Here is a 22,465-nt window from a genome sequence, read left to right on the forward strand (position 1 = left end):
GTTAAGTTATGTAGCAGAAACATGAGGTGTACGTAGGGAGAAGCCAGTGATCAGGTAGAGAACAGACAAAGAGCAGACAGGCAGAAGGTGAGGCATGGTAAAGAGCATTTGTAAAGCAGATATGGAACATGTAGGTGCCCTGTAAGCATGTAGGGAGCAGTTGCAGTGCCTCTAGGGAGGATATATTCAGTTTCATAGAGTAAGCGGACATGGAGCATGCCGGTAGTAGGGACTGGGCAGGTTGGAAGAAGATAAGGAGAGGATATGAAGCAGTAGAGGAACATGCAGCAACCTTACAAGAAGCAGTTAGGAAGTTGACGGAAAGAAAGTAGAGGCATGTACAGATTAGGGTTGGCGTATGTAGGGACCAACATAGGGTTGGTGATCAGGAAGCAGTCTAGACCAGTGATTCTTACCCTGTGGTCTCCTGTGGGTCCATGACCCTTACTGAGGAGTTCTGTGACTGTTCAGAAAATTACATAATTTGAGCTGAATAGTAAAATATAAATAAAGTTTTATTTTTGAATTAAATAAAACATGTAATTTGTGAAATTGTTGTGTATGTGTTTCTATGTTTCTGTGTATGGTTTTGAGTTCACATTATAGAAATTGCTTAGGCTGGTGCCCACAGGCACAACTCCAACCCTGTGGGAGTCCCTAGGTTCCACTAATGACTCAGAAGTCAAAAGATTAAAAACCACTGGTCTAGACAATTGGAAAGCTGAGAGGCGGTGGCTGAGGAAAGACTAAGGAAAGGAAGTTATTTTTTTTATTAATTAATAGTTTTCTTAGACTTTTTTCCAAGAAAAACAAAATGATGTTTACCATGGTGCTGTATATCTGTTGTACACATAGATTAATCTGTATGTTTAATTAAATATATAGAACAGCATAATAACCACACAGAAAAACCCATGTAGAGCATGCAGATTCACTGGACCAGTCCTCATGCTACAATAACTATTGTGTCAGTATAGAGAAGATGCTGCACCATATCCGCCAGGATCAGGTGTCCTGGTCAGTGAGCGAAGCATGCAAGGGGAGCAAACATTAATATCAAAATGGAACGTAATTCCTCAAGTCTCAGTGCTGAGTAAATGTGACCTCTTTTTAAAATGTAATCACTTATTACTAGATTACTAAGTGACCATTGACTGCACCAGCCCATTTAAATATGGATACTTATGTCTTTATGGCTTATTGGCTACAGATGCGGACTCAATCAATCAATGGATTTATAGAGCATGGCTTCTCACCCTGGGGGTATCCAGGCGCTATGGGTTCTCGCTGCAGGCTGGTGAATTCTCATCCAAAAGCTATTTCTTGAACTTCTTCCTGAAGTCGGGGAGGGTGAGAATGGTGGACATGTGAAAGGGGAGGTTGTTCCGGGTTTTGGCGATGAGGTAAGAGAAAGATCGTCCACAGCTACGACTGCGGCAAACTCTCAGGACTTTGGTTAGGGTTGTGGAACATAGCTCCCTGGTGGGCCAGTGGATGGAGAGTCTGTGGTTGATGAGTTTGGGTCTGATGTTGTGGAGGGCTTTCTATGCGATGGTGAGAACCTTGAATTTGCACCTCTTGTGCACGGGCAGCCAATGGAGATCTCTGAGGTGGGGACTGATGCAGCCCAGGATGAGTTTTGCTGCAGCATTTTGGATGGTTTGGAAGTGGCGGATGACCTGGATGGGGAGTCCGACGTAAAGGTAATTCCCATTGTCCAGTCTGCTGGCGATGATGGCCAGGGTTACCATCTTTCTCATTTTGACGGGGATCCATTTGAAAATTACTAAGTAGTTACTGTTTTTCAAGGATAACTACGCAGCTGGGGCAAACAATCCATGCCACAACAGACCACTTTGGTTCAAATGTAGCCACCAACCAATGCAGTGCCTTGTCAGCATTACTCACTCTGGCCCTCAGCATATTTCCAATATGAGTTAGCTGTACTGCGATTAAAACTGAACAAATGTATGATTCTTCTATGTGCGATGAGTAAAAGATTAGAGATTTTTTCTTACCTTCTGCAGTACTTCTCAGAGCTACTGGATAAAGGATTGGCTTGTTTTGGTGTGGTATATGCTCTTTTCAATGCAACATTCTGTCACATGATGGTGACAAATGAGCCGAAGAATAACACACACAGTGTTATTTTATGAAATAAAGAATAAGCTGTTTGTGTACTATTTTATGAAGCCAATGATTTTATCAACAAGCTACACTACATCAATTAATATTTGATATAAGCAGCTAGAGATGGTTGGTTAATATTTGGAATTCCACGGTAGCTGGGCCATTTCCTTGATGCTTGTACAAAGAGGGGACTAAGGCCCATATTTATACTTTTTGACGCAAAACTGTGCTAACGCAGTTTTGCGTCAAAAAAATTAGCGCCGGCTAACGCCATTCTGAAGCGCCATGCGGGCGCCGTATTTATTGAATGACGTTAGCCGGCGTTAGCCGCCGGCGCCGTCTGGTGTGCGTTAAAAAAAACGGCCTACACCAGGCAGCGCCGGCGTAGGGGGATATGGGGCTTGGGCGTCAAGAAATGGGGCAAGTCAGGTTGAGGTAATTTTTTCGCCTCAACCCGATTTGCGCCATTTTTTTTCACTCCCAACCCCCATAGAAATGACTCCTGTCTTAGCAAAGACAGGAGTCATGCCCCCTTGCCCAATGGCCACGCCCAGGGGACTTCTGTCCCCTGGGCATGGTCATTGGGCATAGTGGCATGTAGGGGGGCACAAATCAGGCCCCCCTATGCCATAAAAAAAAACACTTACCTTAATGTCCCTGGGATGGGTCCCTCCAGCCTTGGGTGTCCTCCTGGGGTGGGCAAGGGTGGCAGGGGTGTCCCTGGGGGCATGGGAGGGCACCTCTGGGCTCCTTCAGAGCCCACAGGTCCCTTAACGCCTGCCTTTTGCAGGCGCTAAAAAACAGCGCAAAAGCGGCCGGACGTCATTTTTTTTTGACCCGCCCACTCCCGGGCGTGATTTTTGCCCGGGAGTATAAATCCGACGCACATGCCTCGGAGTCGATTTTTTAGACGGGAACGCCTACCTTGCATATAATTAACGCAAAGTAGGTGTCCACGCTAAAAAATGACGCTAACTCCATGGACTTTGGCGCTAGACGCGTCTAACGCCAAAGTATAAATATGGAGTTAGTTTTGCGTCGAAATTGCGTCAAAAAAACCGACGCAATTCCGGCGCAAACGGAGTATAAATATGACCCTAAATATTCCAGAGTTCTTATAAGAATCACTTTAGCGTTACTGCAAAAAAGAACGCTTTGTGTTCTGGTAAACACTTTAGAGACTAGGTAAATTCTGCTATTACCCTTCCTAGGAACAGTAGAAGAATGAGCTATAGCATAGCCTTGAATTGATTTCCCAAGCAGTGATATTTGATGTGGAGATGACTGTAATTTTACTAAATATGCAGAGGTGACACGAAACAATCTCTTTCATGCTGCCTGATGATGGACGTTTACCTACCCTGGAAGTGGTAAGTGCGTCAACACAGCTACCAAGGGATGTCTTGGTACATGTGCTTCCATAGGTTACAAGTTGATGCTCTGATTGGATTGCAGAAGTGAAATATGTTCTTGTGTAGGAGCACCTGGCTGGCAGTGATGCTCCCTGAATTAACCATTAAACAACTCCAAAGAGTAACAAAGTACAGTACGGGGGGGGGGTCGGAGGGGGGTGAGCAGAGAGAGTGAGACACATGCGTCATCAACCGAGAGGATGGAGGTTTTGTGGTATGGCAAGGGAATGGGTTCACAAGAGGGGAGCTTACTGTTTAGAGATGAGAGTCGAATTTGCAAAATAGGCAGAAGGAGGTTTCACATAAATTGTAAAGAAAAGGATCAGAAGGGCGGTTGGAGGCTACAAGTCTGCAGGAAGGAGGGGTGGAGTAAGACATTTACGGGAGGGTGGTTATCGGTAGATGGTTGTGCTGCCTTGAAGTGCTTGCTTGGAGAGATCAGTCTACGGCTCATTTCCAGAATGGAAGAAATACGGTGCTGGACTGACCTGTGCTCGGATGCTGTTCCACAATTTTGGAGCATAGCAGGAGAAGGCTCTGTTGTACATTTTATGGTTTCCAGTCAGGTGATGCTGTGCTGGATCTTGTGTGTGCCACCAGTGGTCTTGGTCTCTCGGTATGGTTTCCAGTCAGGTGATGCTGTGCTGGATCTTGTGTGTGCCACCAGTGGTCTTGGTCTCTCGGTATGATAAGGTGTTGAAGGTAAAAGCTGTCTAAGCACTGCAACTGGCCTTGAATTTGATCTAGGCCGCAGCCATTAGACTTCTCTGAACATCATTGGAATACCGTTACCATTTTAGAGACATTCGATGGGATGGGCTGCTGCGTGTATAACTCTCTACGTGGTAACCAGTGGCTTTCGGGATGCCAGCCAACAGAACATCCCTGGCATCATGATATTAGTCTCAGCATGTGTATGACCTGTCTGAAATCTGCTTCTGGTAGGACAGGCTTCACTTATGGAGGGTCAGCTGGTGCCAAGCGACCGCAATGCATGTGAGACGTGTGCTTGCAGCTTAGGTTGGCATCTATGGGAAAAACTAGGAACTTGACACTGCTGGTGAGATGGAGTGAAGCTGTCTAGATTCTTGACAGCCTCATGTAATGAGAAAATTCACAAATAAGAAATATTTATCCATGTACCTAGAGGGGCTTTGCATAGCACTCTTTACCCCGTTGGTCTGTCCAGCGGTCTTTGACATTTTGCTTGTACCCACCACGGCAGATAGTATGGGGCGATGGGTTACCCCTTTCAGCCATTTGAGTCTTGCGGTTGCCTTCTTATAGTGGCAGACACATAAATGCCTAGCACAGTCTATCCGGGCAGATCTCTGATCGCCCTCACTCTTTATCAACACCTGCCACCTACTGGAGGTCCATAGGTCACATTGTGGATAACCTCCTGCCATAGCCAGCATAGGAAATCAGATCAAGATCATAAAAGATAAACAGCCAACACTTTAAAGCGACCATCATAATACATATTATAAAAATGTGCATCTATCTCCTATACTTTCTCATCCATGAAACGACCTAACGCTGGGACCCATAACACCATGTCCACACCGTGGCGGCCATCAAGCCCAACTTCCGGCATAAGCTCAAAGCCAAGACAACAACGTTTTGCTATTGCTTCTTTGCACGACTTGTCTCTTCACATTGGAACAGCCTGTCAACTAGTTACATAACAAATGTGTATTCCGGAGAAATGCCTGATCTCATTACTGGGCGGCCTTAGCTGCATTGTACTTCATCCCTACGTAAAGCGGTGGATGTAGGAGTGGTGCACGGGGTGATAAAAGTGTAGCCAGTTGCTGACAGAGAAAGAGAGCGAAAGAAAAAGGTAAAGGGGTAAAAAAAAGGAAAAAGGGAAGAAAAGTAAAAACTAAAGAAGGAATGAATTTGAATAAGTAAAGCGAAATAAAAAAATCTAAGAAAATAGTGAAAAATAAAAAGGAAGGAAGGCATTAAATCGTAGAAGAAATAGGGAGGAGGAAAGAATGAATGAAGAAAAACAAGGGAATATAAATAGCAAAAGAAAGATTAGAAAAGAAAGTGAAGGAGTGTAAAATAGAATGAAAACAGTAAAATAAAACTAACAAAAAAATAAAAAGCTGTAAAGATACAAAAGAAGAGGAGCTAAATTAAAAAGAAATTAAGAAAAAGAGAAAGTGGAGGAAATGTCAATAGCAGGCAGGAGGAAAAGATAGGTTTATAGCCAAGAGAAAGAAGAAAAGGATGAGAGAAAGAACATTAAAAACAAGCGGAATAGGCGAAAGCGACACGAAGCGGGAACGGAACGAAATTGAGATGGCGAACGAAAGGGAATGCGAAAGAGAACCCACGAAATGTAGAAAACGAAGAAGGAGAAAAGAAGGGAAGGAGCCACGACCACCGAGCTTGAGTAGGAAGTCAGCCTGGGACACTGGATATATAATGAACCTGAGTCCACTGGGCCCCGCGACCAGAAAGACAGGCGTGGTGATGGTGGACGTGGACAACCCCGACCAACTGCCCCCACCCCTTCCGCCGTGGAGCTGGCCCCAGCCACGGGGGTGCAGGTGCTGAGCAATGGTGCTGGTGCAGGGGGCCGGGGCAATAAATCACCAGCCTAGAGCTGAGACCCGCGCGGAGGGGCGAGGGGAAGTCTAGAGAGGTGGACTGGCCCACCCCAGGGAGGGACACCCACAGAGAGAGGGAGAGAGTCAGGCATAGGGGAGACACACACAGGATCATGCACAGAGGAGGAGAGAGAGACACCCCCAAAGGGAGAGAGTCGGGCATAGGGCAGACACAGGGAATCATGCACAGAGGAGGAGAGAGAGACACCCCTAGAGAGAGGGAGAGAGTCAGGCATAGGGGAGACACACACAGGGGATCATGCGCAGAGGAGGAGAGAGAGACACCCCCAGAGGGAGAGAGTCCGGCATAGGAGAGACACACAGGGAATCGTGCACAGAGGAGAAAAGAAACTCTCGGAGAGAGAGAGTCGGGCATGGGGAAGAGGACGGCACCCCGGGGGGGTGCAAGTGACAGTCTCTGGGAAGGGGAACATGAGAACGGGACCCGCGCCAGAAACCCCTGAGTAGGCGGGGACACCGGGGGTGCACCAGTATAGGAGAGGTGCAGAGGGGCGGCATCTCCTGTATGGTCCGACTTACAGGGGGCTCGCAGAGCCCATCGAAACACGGATACACCAGCCAGGCTCGTCTAACTAGGGAGTAGCGTGGGGGTAACTTCGAAGGAAGTCCAGAGGCTCTTTCGTGGTGTAAGGCGCCTTGTTATAATACGGGTGCTGCGAGGCCCGTGTATAGGAGTCAATATACCGCCGGCCCACGTGTTCCCAACAACAGCAACTTCCAATCGTGTAAAACATGGAATCCGGTATGCAAGGGTGTGTGTGCGCCGTTGCCGTGATTGAAAGCTGGGGATAGTATTTCTAATTGTTTTATTGATTATTGTTCATTTCCACGAGTGTTGATGTTCGTGCCAATATCTATCGATCTGGCACAACAGTTAAATAATAATATTTGGCACAGCAACTGATGCTTTTTTTAAAACTGTACATATAAACACACAGTCACATGTTTATTACGCAAAGTCCACGTTTAGTAACCGAGTAAAGTATAACTGACATAACAAAAACCTGCTACCTCACAGGTGACAATTACTTAACACAGTGAAACAAATCTAATGATCACAGGACCTCTTCGATGTGATTCTATGTTACTGCACAAATGTAACTCCTCGAAGCATGGTTTGGTTACGTTAAAAAAATCTATGGCATAAAGCGATGTCCCATCCCCACAGTCAACAATGATAATAAATACCATATAACACTTCTCATATAATTGTGTGTATGTATATGTATATATATATATATATATATATATATATATATGTATACACACACGAATATATACACACACACCATACACAGAGCAGGTAAATCCATCCTTTGCAGCACAATAAAAAAAAGATTTAGAAGCCTCGCTTCGTACCTAAATGTGTTTGAAACTCTGCGCCCTACTTTCCCATATTCATGTACAGGGAAACACAAGTATACGTGTATCCATGTACACAGTGTAAACAACACACTTCCGTATGTATCCAGCTGTACAAACAACATAAACGTGAAACACAAAACGGGTGTATCCGTACTGCTATGTCAGCGTTGCAGTTAAGCATCGATATATTCTAACAGGTACTACAATAACCAAAAACGTGCACTCATGAGTATGTCTCTAAATATCGAGCACATCCTAGACAAATAAAAGTACAGAAAAACGAATGTGCGCAATCTAGATAAAAATATAGAAATATAGTAGCTGTGCAGAAATGTGTATCTCATCGATGTACAAGAATATTTATGTAGAAAGATCCGTATGTGTCATTGTGTACAAGGGAATGTGTGTGTGTGATATTTCTGTATAATAAACGAACATTGTAACTCGCATATGTGGTTTCAAATGTCCTTACTTAAACAGCCAAGTACTTGAAAATTAGGTCCGTGTTTGGTTGTGTACACCTGTGTCTACGTGGCGCTGTGTTTGGGGGTCGTAGTGGTGTGTGGCTCGACCCACGCGTGCCCCCCACCCGCGGCCTCAGTGTTCAGCGGGGGTCCGATGCCTCCCGGGGAGAAGCTGTGCCCGAGCCCCTGGAGAGGCCGCCCCTCTCCCCTCGGGGCGCGTGCAGCCTCCCCCGGGGAGCTTCCAGCAGGGCACGCGCGCCCTGTGAGCACTGTGTGTCTGCGGGCACGTGCCTGTGCGGGCCGCGCGCTCTGGCGCACGCGCCCAGGACCATATGCACACCCAGGAGTGTCTTCATAACATCACTGCAGAGGGCCCGTAGCCTGTACAGATACATGCGTGCTAGCGTGGCGGCGGGTGGAATGGTGCGTGTCCGACACACGCACACAAGGAGAGAGTCCGGGGGAGGGGGCGCCCAGAAGTGACGCAGCTGGAATTAGAAGTGACCCTTGTGGGCCGGGCCCTCTCGCGCTCACCCTCCCACTCAGCCATGGGTGTCAATCCACAGAACTGCCAGGGGTAGCGGAAGTGACATCTCACGCCCTTTCACTCTCACACACGCATACATAAACACACATTCACCCTGGCACACACTCTCTCACATAAGCACACACTCACCCGCTAGCATACACACAACATACACATAAAAGCAAGCTTTACATGTTTTATATCCCATGAAAGGAGATACCCCAACTAATTGTACTCCATTTTTATTACACTAATAGTGAATAGTATATTAATATTCACTATTAGTGTAATAAATTGACAGAAAACAGAGTGGAGCCCCAAAAGGCGTCCATAAGGACGAGCTGCTCCTGTGTTTCTGGCACTGAATTTGCCACTCACCAGGGGTCGCAAAGGCAGTGCCAGTGGTAGCAAAGGTCGAGCCAGAATGACGTCCATGCTTTCAGGCCGGGACTTGGCCTTGATGTCCGAGAGTTCAGACAGGTCCCCTCCTCTGTGTTTACCCTGCTCCGTGGCTACCCGGCCTCACAGCGCAGCCCCCTTCTCACCTTGTGATCTGTGGCATCTAAGCTCCGGTGGACAGACCGAGTGTTCTAAGACCCGCGGAGAGGGTGGAGGTAGGAGGGTGCCACAGAACCGGGTAAAAAGTGATGAACAATCAAGGCCCAACGAACAAAAGAGAACGAGCAGGACGCTGGGAAGTTCGCGAAATAAGTGTAAACACCGGGAGGTTAGGGAATATCTTCGAGTTCAAGGGCGAAAAAAAATAGCAGTTAATGTATGATCATAAAAACGGTATACGTGATAAATGTGCGTGACCGCTTATGTTCGATTAAAACACATAAGTGATTTACATAGCGGGGGATTTTAACACAACAGCAGCAAAATGGCCGTAAAAACCACAACGTGGCCAACGACAACAAGGGAATACAGATTGTTGACAGCAATACGAAAAATAGCATCATTTAGGAGGACAATGCGCTGTGTGGATGACTAACAAAAAATAATAACGGGCTGTATAATTTTACGCCTAAAAAGAAACAAACAAAAAAAACAAGCAATACCTAAAGCGATAACGACGCCATCAGTAACATCGCATTCTTAACAACGAGATAACGCTGGAAAGAAAAAAATAGAACCAATACGATCACCGATGGAGCGGATACAATGATAGAGAACATTCTTTGGTGATAACGGAAACATAGCAGGACCGATAACCCACGCTGCAGGGGCCAGCCCGCTTTGCCGCGAGAACACTGTTTTTTACTTCATTTAATTTTAATTTTAAGTGCTGTGGACGCGAGGTTCAAAAAATGCGTAAAAAATGCATGGTCTTGAAATGCTGATTCTCGCTTTTTAAAACGAGTGGATTTGTTTACAAATATTTTGCATCGTACATAAAGCTTTCTAGGGTAAATTCCGTATAGCCGAAGAATCTGGTACCGTTGTTATATACACATACATTCAGCTCAGAAACTATGACATCTAGGTTACAGTCTGGTCAGCCGATTTCTCGTAGGTTAGCCCTTAAAACGGACAACGCTTCCCCCCAAGAACCAAAATCAAAGCCCCCTGTCGCGGTGCGGGCAGGGGCCGGTGGCATCGTCAGCGCTGTCTGTCCCAGAACCCGCACTTCGAGGAGGAGGAAATCCGGAAAGTCTTTTCCCAATTGACTATAGCGAGAAGCGACCCTCGGTGCTCGGGTTTGAGGAGGTTTACATGACAGATTGAAACTCGGCCCCATTACATATCTGGCTATATCTAGGCTCGTCGGTGTCAGCCCGTACTTTGGATTATGTACGGGGTAGAGGCGGAATGGACGGCGTGAGGATTCCTTTCACTCGTAATGTTTGCCACAGTTTCGCGTTTCTTTCTGCTTCTGCGTGCGTATCTCGATACTAGTACATTTGGACTATGTAAGTATGTGTCTGTACCCTCGGGGCGCCCTCGAAGCACTGTAAGAAGCTCAGTACAGTGTATCTCCCTCGATGCTGTACTGGTAACTTGTGCGTCTGTGACCTGTCGCCCCAGCATCCCGGTGTACAATTACCACATGGTCTCGAACCCGGAGTGCGGACTTATCACAACCGTCTAGTCCTAGTGTGCTATGTACAGAGACCCTGGTGTTCCCGTATCCTGTATATCTACAAGTGCACAAGCATCCCTAGTTCATGTGCCCGGAGAGCGGGCCTGTCACCCTCGTCTCGTCTTACGTCTCTTATAGCCCCAGCACTCCGGTTTACCAGCACCCCGCGGGCATGTACCCAGAGTACGGCTTCATAAGACTCCAATAGTCGTATTTCGCTACAGAACCAGTATCCCCGGTGTACCAGCATCCCGTAGCCCGAATATTCTAGAAACGATAGGTGCAAGTATCCTGTAGTTCCGATATCCTGCAGTCCCAGCATCATAGAGTCCCGATGTAGAAGTATCCTACGCAGCCTGTACTCAGAGTCCGGGTTCGTCGGCATTTTATAGTCCTAGTATGCAGTACGAGTATCCTTGGTGCTCCAATATCCTATAGCCCCAGTATCCAAGGATCCAGGTGTGCAAGTAGCTTTCAGCCTGTCGCCAGAGTCGTGATGTACCAGCATTTTATAGCACCTGTGTGATATAGAACGAGTATCCCTGATGTACTACTATCACGTGGCGCCAGTATCCTAGAGCCCCGGTGTACAAGCATCCCACGGGGCCAATATCCTAGAATCCCTGTACCAGCTCCAAGAACCTCATTGTCCCAGTGTTACAGAAATCTGCCGTATAAGCATCCCATATAGCTGGATCCAGAGTCCTGTTTTAGTTGCATCCAACCTGTAGTCTTAATATGCTATAAAACCGGTGTCCCTGGTGCCCGATTAAGATATAATCCCAGTATACTACAGTCCTGAGGTACACATACTATATAGTCCTAGCATACCTTGCTTAGCAGTACCTTGTAGCCTGATATTCGTGTGAGTCAGTACCACATTATCCCAATGTGCCACAGTGCCCACACCCAAAGTTACCATGCACAACTATCCTATAGGCCGGTATCTCTGAGTCGTGGTGTACCAATGTTGCAACATATTTGCACATAATATGGAAGAAAAACAAGTCATCAATATTGGTTTGAAAAATCTCAGCCTTATTCATAACCAGGCACCCATAATATGAATATTGATGTGAAAATAGCGAGAATGTAATTATGGCAGGGTCAGTGTGTACAAGTTTCGTATACTCCCCATATCCCTGAAATCTGGTGTAGCAGCGTCCCAGTATACTACTGTCTTTGTATCTTGGAGCTCCACGTGCACCTGTGTTTTAAAGTTCAATCTTGGACCGTCCATATGTTTCATTATCCTAGAGTACCGGTATCCTGTATTTGCAGTGTCCTAGAGACGGCATGTACCAGTATGTAGTCCAGTGTCCTTGAGTCCAGGTGTACTATTACCGTATGGTACCAGTAGCTTACAGTTCTAGTGACCTGCAGGCCTTGTTCACCAGTATCCTACCATTGTACCAGTATCCAATGGTTCCAGTATCCTACAGTCCCACTATCCAATAGTTCCGCTATCAAACAGTCCCGTTGTACCAGTATCCAATAGTGCCAGTATCCTACAGTACCACTGTCCAATAGTTCCGCTATCAAACAGTCCCGTTGTACCAGTATCCAATAGTGCCAGTATCCTACAGTACCACTGTAAAAGTACCCAATAGTGCCAGTATCCAACAGCTCTGTTGTACCACTATCCAATAGTTCCAGTATCCTACAGTCCCATGATACCAGTACCCAATAGTTCCAGTATCCTACAGTCCCACTGTATCAGTATCCAATAGTTCCAGTATCCTACAGTCCCACTGTACCAGTATCCAATAGTTCCAGTATCCTACAGTACCACTGTAAAAGTACCCAATAGTGCCAGTATCCAACAGCTCTGTTGTACCACTATCCAATAGTTCCAGTATCCTACAGTCCCATGGTACCAGTACCCAATAGTTCCAGTATCCTACAGTTCCACTGTATCAGTATCCAATAGTTCCAGTATCCTACAGTCCCCTTGTACCAGTATCTCATAGTTCAAGTATACTATTATCTTATTGTCTCGGTATCCACCCCAGCAACCGCGTCCCAGAGTACCAGGATCCCACAATCTCAGTGACCAGAGGTCAAATGTTTAACAATTGTCTATGGTTTCCCTGTACCAGTATTCTATAATCCTAGGCCCATATTTATACTTTTTTAGCGCCGCTTTTTGACGTAAAAACGGCGGAAATTTACAAAATACAATGGTATTTTGAAAGTTTGCGCCGTTTTTGCGTTAAAAAATGACGCAAATACGGCGCTAAAACAGTATAAATATGGGCCCTAGTGTCCTGTAGTTCAGGAGTACAAATTCCCTATTGTCCTGGTACCCAACGCTCCTACTGTAAAAGTACTGCGCAGTCTCTCCGTCCCTTTTTCCGGTGTCCAAATACCCTATAGCCTCAAGGTACTGAGACTCCCAGGCTTCCAGTATGGTATATTCCCACTATCCCAGAGTCTTTAGTGTAGATGTATGGAACAGTGCCAGTGCATGTGCACCAGTATTACACGGACTCAGTGTATCAGTATCCTAGGCCCAGAATCCCAGACTCCTGATGTAGTAGTATTCCAGTGTACCAATAGCCTACATTACAAGAATCCCAGGCTATGACGTTATAGTATCTCAGTACACCAATATTATGCATTGCCAGAATCCCAGACTCCTGATATAATATGCAAGTGTACCAGTGTCCTACATTACCAGAATCCCAGACTCCTGATGTAATAGTATCCCAGTATACCAATAGCCTACATTACCAGAATCTCAGACTCCTGATGTAATAGTATCCCAGTGTACCAACCAATAGCCTATATTACCAAAATCCCAGACCCCTGTTGTAATAGTAGCCCAGTACACAAATATCCTACATTACCAATATCCCAGACTCCTGATATAATATGCAAGTGTACCAGTGTCCTACATTACCAGAATCCCAGACTCCTGATGTAATAGTATCCCAGTATACCAATAGCCTACATTACCAGAATCTCAGACTCCTGATGTAATAGTATCCCAGTGTACCAACCAATAGCCTACATTACCAAAATCCCAGACCCCTGTTGTAATAGTAGCCCAGGGTACCAGTGTCCTACAGTAGCATATCCCAGACTCCTGATGTATTAGTATCCCAGTACACTAATATCCAACATTAGCAGTATCCCAGAGTCCTGCGCACCACCTCCTCCTGTAGACCTAGTGCCCTTGTGTCTTCTAGCTTTCCAGGGCCTAAAGTAGTTATGAACCCTAGTGTAGCAGTGTCCAAAAGTATAAGCATTCTAGTCTACTAGTACGTCAGCATCCTAGTGTATCTGCATTGGAAGGTCCTGGTGTTATCTTGTGTTGATACCTAGTGTTCTAGGTCTCAGCCCTCCAGAATCCTAGAGTACCTGGATCCTTGCATAAGAAATGTGAATGTCCTATGGAATCAGTGTCTACATGCACAGGCATGCCAGTGTATTATTCTGCAAGTTTACTAGTGTCACTATGCACTAAGCTTGAGTATCTCACTGTCCAAATGTCTCAGGGGGAAGTGACCTAGTATTCTTGTGTACGAAGGTACTGGTGTGACAGACACATCGTACCAGCCTACCAGTACTTAATTGTACAACTATCCCACTGTATAGGTGCCTAGAGTGCCAGATTTATAGTGTGCTGGGCTCCTACTATACCAGTATACTTGTGTATCTGCATCCTATTCCAATGGTGTCCTAGCGTACCAGTATTCTAGTCTGAGTACCAGAGCCTCCCAGTGTCTACTCTGCTAATACCCTATTGCACCATCATTTTGTGCACCAGTATCCTATTTTACAACTGTGTTAATATACTGTTACTCCAACATTTATTGGTACTACTATCCTATTTACCGGTACCCCCAACGTATTCAGCATTCTAGTGTGCTAGTATCGTATTCTACCAACTTTTTGAGTACCAGTAGCCTATTTTACAAGTGTCTAGTGTGCTACTATCTTATCATAGCAGCATTTCGTGTACCATTAGCATATTATCCAAGTATCTACTCTGCTAATATCCTATTGCACCGGCCTTTTGTATACCAGTATTTTATTTTACACGTGTCTAGTGTGCTAATATACCATTGTACCAGCTTTTTGTGTGCTGGTAAAAAGCGCATTCAGCATTCTGTTGTGCCAGTATCTTATTGTATAAGCATGCTGCATACCAGGATCCTACCCTGCCTTACAAGTGTCCCGCTGTACAGTGTTCTGATGTGCCTAGATCCCACTTTACCCGTGCCCCAGTATTCCAGTGATCCAGAGCCCTGTTATACCAGCATTCTGGTTTGCCAGTATCTTATGGTGGCAGTGTTGCAGTGTGCCAGTATTCTGTGTACCCATATTGTAGAGTTACACATTACCCCAGTAACCCAGAGTCAGGGATGAGCATAGTCACATACATGGGGCTGTAATGCACAAGTCATCGAGAGTAGCTCTGCCCCGCTGTACCGACGTCTCGGTGCACTACCAATGTGCCATTATTTGATCATATAAATAATCCGGAAGCATGGTATCCCAGTGCACAAGAATACACGCTCTTGTAGCGCCAGTGGTACCGTAATCTCCCAGCATCCCTGAGCCTCAGTATACCATTGTCCCGACATCCAAATACTCTGGTCTTCTAGCATTCTATCGTAACAGCGCCCCAGTACCCCCGAGCCATAATGCACGAGACTCAGTGCGCATGTGCGCCCGTACCCCACTGTACCCGTATACAACAGTGCACAAGTGTCCTGATGCTCAGCTATCCCCAGAACTAGTGCCCTAGTGAACCAGCGATCCAGTGTGCTCGTGTACCAGCATTTCACTATCCCAGTGCATTCCGCTGTTACTGAGTAACACTTACTCCTGTGACTAGCCGAACGCCCCCTTGTCCCCGAAACCAGGGTCCCCTTGTGTCCCCGTCACCCAGTATCTATGTATACCAGAGTACCCTTAATCAGTGATGCCACTATGACTTTGTCACTTTGCCCCCCGAGTACCAGAGTCCCCTTGTGTCCCCGGGACCCAGTATCCACGTGTACCAGAGTACACTTACCCAGTGACCCTGTGACTACCCGAATGCCCCATCGTCCCTGTGTACCAGAGTCCCTGTGTGTCCCTGTGGCCCTTTATCCATATCTACCAGAGTTCCCCTACCCAGTGACCCTGTGACTGTACCCGAAAGCCTCTTGTACCAGAGTCCCCTAGTGCCTGGACACGGATACCGTGTCACTTGAACGCTGATTCCCCTCGCCCCCACGGCCTGTGGCCGTTGTCCTTCAGGCGGAGGGGTCAGTTCGGCCTCTGGAGTGGCACCCGGAGCCCAGGGTATGGGGCATGCGGCAGGTGCTGTGACGGGAGCTTCTGTGGAGCCGGGGCTCGGGACCCCCGAGTGCTCTGTGTCCCCCCTCGTTCCATGCTTGGTGCCGGGGCCTGCGCTTGCCTAGGCCCCATCTACCGCGGGGCCCGGCCTGGGCCTGCACCCTACACCCCTCCCTTTTTGTTCTCGGTAGCGCCCCTCTTAGGTGTGGTACTTCTTCCCTCGTCTCTTCCTCACCCCCTATACCCCAAACCCCAGCTCCCCCCACCCTAAAGAATGAGTGTGAAGAAAAGGCCTTACGTGGTAGTGGCAACGCCAGCAGGTCCGGGAGCCCCTTGACAGGGCCTTCTATGGCCAGAGCCGAGCCCTGCATCATCTCGTGGAATTCAGGAACACGATATATATGTATATTTATATATATTGTGTGAATTTAAAAAAAAATCTCAAAGTCAAAAAAGCAAGTTATCCAGCTGTGGAGGAGGTCCTGCGCGGTCCAGCTGTGGCGGGGGGGCTATTTCGGGCCAGATGTGGAGAGCCCCCGCTGCTGGTTGGTCCTACCCCACAGGAAGAAGAGGGCTGCAGCTCTCACAGCTGGAGGCTCAGCACTGAGGGCAGCTTTGATTCATTCACACTGCAGGGCGGCAGTGACGTCACTGCCCGCAGGGAGGGACCCACCCCCCGGCCAATCCGTGCCCTCAGTGGAAAGGGGAGCCCAGGCAGGTAATCCATGGGGTGGGCGTGGTCAGGGCTGGACACGCCCCTGGCACGCTGCGGCCCTTTAAATGCAGCACCAGCAGCAGGTGCTTCTCTCCTCTCCCCTCGGACTTCCACCCCCCGCTGCGTGTGCGCCCCTCTCCCTCCACTCCCCCACCGCCCCCTTTCTCTCCCCCTCTGTGCACTCATCCTGGTCCAGCCCCGCTTCTCCGAAGCGACATCTCCTGGCCCTGCGTTTCCTCCTCACGGCAGGGCCCTCTTGCTCACCGTGCACGTGCGTCGACCTCCCTGCACTCACCCCCCCTTCCCCGTCTCTCTTTTGCTTCGTTTCTTCTTTTTTTCTTCTCTCTACCCGTGTCCACTATTTTACCTTAGCTCTCTCTTTATTTTGTCTGAAGTTTCTTCGTTCCGCCTAGTGCCTTTTTTACCATGAGATCGCGTTCTTGCACTCTTCCTATCGCTTTCTTGCACTCTTCCTATCGCTTTATTTCCCTCCAATTTAACATTCTTCCCCCTTCCTTCATTATGTCCTTTTTCGTGCATTTTGTGTGCTCTATCTGTTTTCATTTGTTCATTTTTCTTTCTTCTCGCTCCATCTTCCTCTGAATGTTATACTTTTATTTGCTCCCCTTTCTTTGCCCCTCTTATTTCCTTAACGTCTTTCTCGCTCTTGTTTTCCTCTACATCTTTTCCATTTATTCCAGTTTCATTTTTTTAAATGTTTTTAATTAATAATTTGTGAATTTCTCTCCCTTTTCTGCCATCACTCATTTCTTGTGTCATGTCTGCTGTTGGGGGCGTGGACACACAAATACATACTCTATAATTCTGCTCTCAAGGACTGATATTGCTCCGCTCTCCTTTTAATGCTGTCTTTAGTTTCATTCTCCTCGTTTCAGTCTGTTGTCAGAGGGTGATATTGTCTCTCCTCTAAACCTCTAACCCCTCTCCCGTTTCCTCCTCCTTTCATGTGTGTTCTCGGGCTCTAGCATTGTCTCTGTATGACAATTTCGTTCTCTCAGTCTCACACCTGCTCTCAGTAATGGTGATTTTTTCCTCCCACTTATTTTTTCTTTTTTGTATTCTGCTACCCCCCTCTCTCTCCCCCCCCCCCCCCCCCCCCCCCCCGTTTACTCGTGCAGAACCCGACGTGCTAGCATTTGGTTTCCATCCTCACTTGCTCTACTGACTGTCAACCTGTGAGTCTCGCATTTTCTGTTTCCTGCTTTCCTTCCGTGTGGGGCTTCCATGCGTGCTCTCGGATTTGCCCCCAGACCGGTTCCTCTGTGATGCTGAGGGTTAGTGCTGCTCCCCAGGGGAGCCTCGGCCCCTGGACGCAAGAAAATGAAGTTACTAATTTCGTCCTCGAGTTCTATCATGTCACTGCCGCCCCTGATGTGACAGCAGCCTCCCCTCACCCGGCCCCTCCCGCCGGCTCTCTGACATCCTCGCTGCGGTGTATCCCGGCCCCTCTCCGTCATCGTCGTGTCTTCCGTTCACTCTCACCCCTTTCTCTTTCACGGCCTCTCTCTCTACCTCGGACGTGTCCCGGCCCCTGTCTTTCCCCAGTCTCCCTCTGACACTCTCTGTCCCTCAGACGTCGCCCCTCTTTCTCTCCTTTCCCCCAGTATGTCTCAGACACTCCACTCCTGGGCGCAGGCTCTCCCTCTCCGACGCGCTCTGTGCCCCGACTCTTAATCGCCTTTGTCTCTTTCTCTGTCCAGAGTGCGTCTCATACTCTCCATGCCTCTCAGTCTCTCTTCCCCAGCCTCTTGCGGTCTTTACCCAGGCTGTCTCAGACTCTCTGCACTTCAGACGCTCTCAATCTCTCAGACTTTCTCTCCCACTCCCAGCTCATTCCTTCATCTAGCTCCTCTCGGACTCTGTTGCAACTGCCCTTCGTGCTAGGGGGCATATTTACAAGTCCCTAGCGCCACCTTAGCACCGCCGTAGCGTCATTTTTTTACGCTAAGGTGACTTTTCTGCTGCACTATGTGCACTTTGCAGCCCCTTGCACCATATTATGCCTGCGTCATAGATAATGCACCACTTTTCTTGCACACCCCCCCAAACTGGCACCTATCAACACCATGGTTGCGCCGTATTTAGAGTACGGTGCACCATGGTGGTCGTTAGTACAATAGTGTCAACATTTTTGACGCTATTGTGGCGTCTTGCTACACTAGCAGCAAAGGATATGGAGGCCCATTAAATATAATGAGTGTGTCATTTTAACACCTGCTCTAAGCAGGCATTAAAATGATGGAAAAAATGGCGCAGTGAAACACTGCGTCATTTTTTTAGGCCTCCCTGTGCTCGAACGCCCCCCTTGCATGCATTATGCCTGACGTAGGCAGAATGTGGCGCATTGCAAGCATTGCACCCCTTTGTAAATATAGCGTGGCAGAAAAACAAACTAGCGTAAAAAAAATGCCTCTATGGTGGTGCTTAGGTGGGATAAGGGGTTTGTAAATATGCCCCTATGTCGCCGTTGTCTGTCTCTCCCACACTCTGTGGCCTCGGACTTTTTGTCTCCTTCTCTCTGTCCACAGTGTGTCTCTGAAGCGCTTTGTGACCCAGATGTTCTGTTCTCCCTCTCTGACCCTGTTCCCCCAGCCTAGCTCCGCCTTTCACTTTGTCACAGGCCCTCCTCGTGTCTCCAAACACCTCCAGCTCGCAGCCTCTCATTGTACCCCCGTCTGCCTCAGATTGTATCGCAGACGCCTGTGTTCCTCCAGTCTATAGCACACCCTCTCTGCGTCCTAGACGCCATCTCTCAAGCACTCTCTGTGACCTCTCTCCACGACCCATCTCTTTGTCAAACTCTCTCCCCCCGCCCGTCACTCGCGCCCTCTCTCCGTGCCGCCCCTCGGTTTCCTCTTTGACTGGGACCCTCTTCTCCCACTGTCCTCTTCTCAGGGAACCCCCGTCCCCTGACTCGAATTTCTCTGACTGGCTCTGAGCTGTGGCCCATGGTCTGACTGTGACCCCTAGTCACAGCATTTCTGCGCTTTGGCACTCTGGCTATTCGCCCTTCAAAACACAAACTGCAGCAGAGAGAGACATTCAACCACAGACCCACTCTCTGTGTGTAATCTCCTCCCTTCTGCTCAGTCTATTTACCTTTCTTCCTCTCTTCCCTGTACTCGCCCCCCTTTCGTCCCTCACACACACACACTGAGGGGCTCTCCCTGCCTCGCTCCTCATGCTCCCTCTTTCTTTTTCGGGCGCTCCACTCTGCCCTTCCGGCTCTCTCTAGCTCTCTCCTCGTCGCAGGGCAAAGATACCGAGCGGCCCTTACCTTTTACTCAGCAGGTCCTTCCTTACCCAAAGAGCTTCGCCTGGAAGAACTTTAAGCACTATGGGCCCGATTCACAAAGCTCTTTACGTAACTTACTCTTGCAATACTCGAGGCATACTCCCGAATGCCAGGAGTACGCCTGATGCGTACTCCCGGAATCCACGATTAATCCAGGGGCCTACAAGGGTCACTACCTGCTCGTAGCAACATTTTTGTGAATGGGCCGGGCGCCTGCATGATGCGCGTGGGGTAACCCTCTCCAGGGTGCTGAACGTGCGATTCCTCTTACCAGCCGAGCTCAAGACACGTCCATAAACATCAGCCTCAGCCTTTCATAAAAGGGACACCAGGCATCCCCACCCATCGGTGCAACGACCGCCAGTACTCCTCAGGCCATCAGTGCTACCGTTAGCTAGTTATAGGACAGCCTATCCACACCCAGTCTCCTCCTTGAGGGCCAGCCCCCGACGTTTTCCCAGCGGCAGACCCGCTCCTACCAACTCCAAGTAAAGGGGGTGGGAGGCGCCGCCGGAGGAGGCCACATTTGCTTGTGATCCTTTCGGGGTTCTTTTTGACCGTCTCCATCGTGCTGGAAGCCAGATGCCCCCACCTCTTCCATACCCTTTACGTGTTTATTAATTTCTTGGCGCTACTCTACAGCCAGGTGTGATAGCGTTCCTTAGGACATTGAATTTCACCCTAGACCATTAACGGGGCCGCTTTGGGTTTCATCACAGATTGGGGGCCATACAGGACTGACTGCCCGCTGCTGACGATAGATATCCCCGAGAATAGGAGCCTAAGACAATTATTTTTCATTGTAGTTATTACCACAGAGGCTGCTCATCGCTTTTGTATCCGAGATAAGTGCCCAGTGACCGTTCAGGTTTCAAAGTGTAAGTGTAATATTGTGAGAGCTACAGTGGCTTGTGTGTCGCTGAGGCTGGACTCGGAGGCCTTGTGTCCCAAAGGACCAGGTGTAAGCCTCTGGGCCATCTGGTTGAATAAAGTAATTTAGTTGTCTTGTGTTGTTTGTCCACTCACAGGTCTATTCATCATTTTCAATGTTCGAGTAGTGTAATATTCGTAACAATTACTGGCAAGTGATACTTACCAGTCTATTACCTGGCAATATGTGTTCAAAAGCATGACCCCCTTTCCTGGCAGACCATGATCTTCTGCTGGCTTAAATTTATTTATACCAGGTGTGATAGGGGCAGTTGGGGCCCTGGTTCTTTCAAGATGTTTTTTTTCACTCCGTACTGTTTTATGTTCTCTCCGTGATACTCTACTTTGGTGGAATTGGTGAGTTAGGTCAGTTGGTTGAATGCTTCTGTTGGGACGTAACGTCCTCCACATGGTAATGGACGTGCACCCCTACCCTGAGTCCCCCAACTGTACTCATGTCTGGATCCCTAATGCTGGTTATTGTTATAGGCAAACACAGATCATGCATGTGTGCAGTGACATAGGCCTGTCTCACAGATTGCAGTCTTTTTGGACCAGGAGGGGCGTCCAAAGTGTTACACTCATAGTAGTAGTGGAAGGCTACTGCCTTCACCAGGAGTTAAGCAACACAGTAGTAGTAGCATAACGCTTAGTGATTAGTAGGAGTGAACAGGTCCTTCTTAACTCACAACACTGGAGGGAGTACTACAAGCTCACTCAGTTAAAGTTACACCGCTATGTACTTAACTCACCCTTGGCTTCATCAGTTTGGTGTGTAGCGTTGCTCAGCACATGAGTGGAGTATCTGCGCTGGGTGCATTTGTGCCTGAGAAGGGTACAATACAGGGATCATGCAGTGCGTGCATGTTGAATGTATGTGCTTGATGTGTGTGTGCTTCTGAGTGGCACAATACATGAAGGATTAGCGCTGTGCAGTGCGGGCATGGTAAATTTATGTGTTGGATGTATGTGTGCCTATGAGTGGTACAGTACAAGTAGGATACAGTGCTGTGCTGTGCATTCATGTTAAATGTATGTACTGGTTGTAGGCCTGTATAGTGAAACATGGAATGGAGGAAGAGTAATATCCCTAGACAGATTTGTGCATTGCTGCATTCCTGTAAGCTGGGTGGAACACCCACTGGAGAGGTGAGGGCCAGGCTTCTCCTATACACTTCAAAAGGTACAAGGAAGGGGCAGGGCACATTTCATGAAGGAGAGGGGGCTAATAAGAGAATCATGAAAAGTAGAGATGGGGCCTTGGGCTAACCTTTTGATACACATATCACTGTGGCTGACATCCAGGCGTAAGCTCTAGTCATTGCCATAGACTATGCTGTGGTGATGTCAACATTGGAGCCACTCCTGCTGTGATAGACTACTTTCAAGGGGAAGAGAGTGTGGAGCAATTGGATCTTCAAAAGAAGCAGACCCCCAGCATAAACCTCAAAGAATCTGACTCTAAATCACATTTTGTGCCTGGAAATGGATTATAAGAAAGGGAGCCTGAGACAAAAAACAATATCTGCCAATCAGCCAGACAGGCTATGTGAGGAGGGCGAGGAGGGGAAGATCTGCAAGACTTCTTCC

At 47.9% G+C, this 22,465-nt stretch overlaps 1 protein-coding gene across 1 annotated transcript in view; it reads right to left on the reverse strand.

Moving 5' to 3' along the window:
* The window catches only part of LHX4 (LIM homeobox 4), a 138,821-nt gene extending 122,360 nt beyond the window's left edge, over positions 1-16,461 (reverse strand). The window contains exon 1 of the mRNA XM_069232080.1: positions 16,213-16,461. Coding sequence (XP_069088181.1) covers positions 16,213-16,288 — 76 coding nt within the window. The 5' untranslated portion in view covers positions 16,289-16,461. The remainder of the gene's footprint in view (positions 1-16,212) is intronic.
* Between the last annotated feature and the right edge of the window lie 6,004 nt (positions 16,462-22,465).

This window comes from Pleurodeles waltl, chromosome 4_2 (genome assembly GCF_031143425.1).
Source record: "Pleurodeles waltl isolate 20211129_DDA chromosome 4_2, aPleWal1.hap1.20221129, whole genome shotgun sequence".
In the NCBI taxonomy this organism is placed as follows: domain Eukaryota; kingdom Metazoa; phylum Chordata; class Amphibia; order Caudata; family Salamandridae; genus Pleurodeles; species Pleurodeles waltl.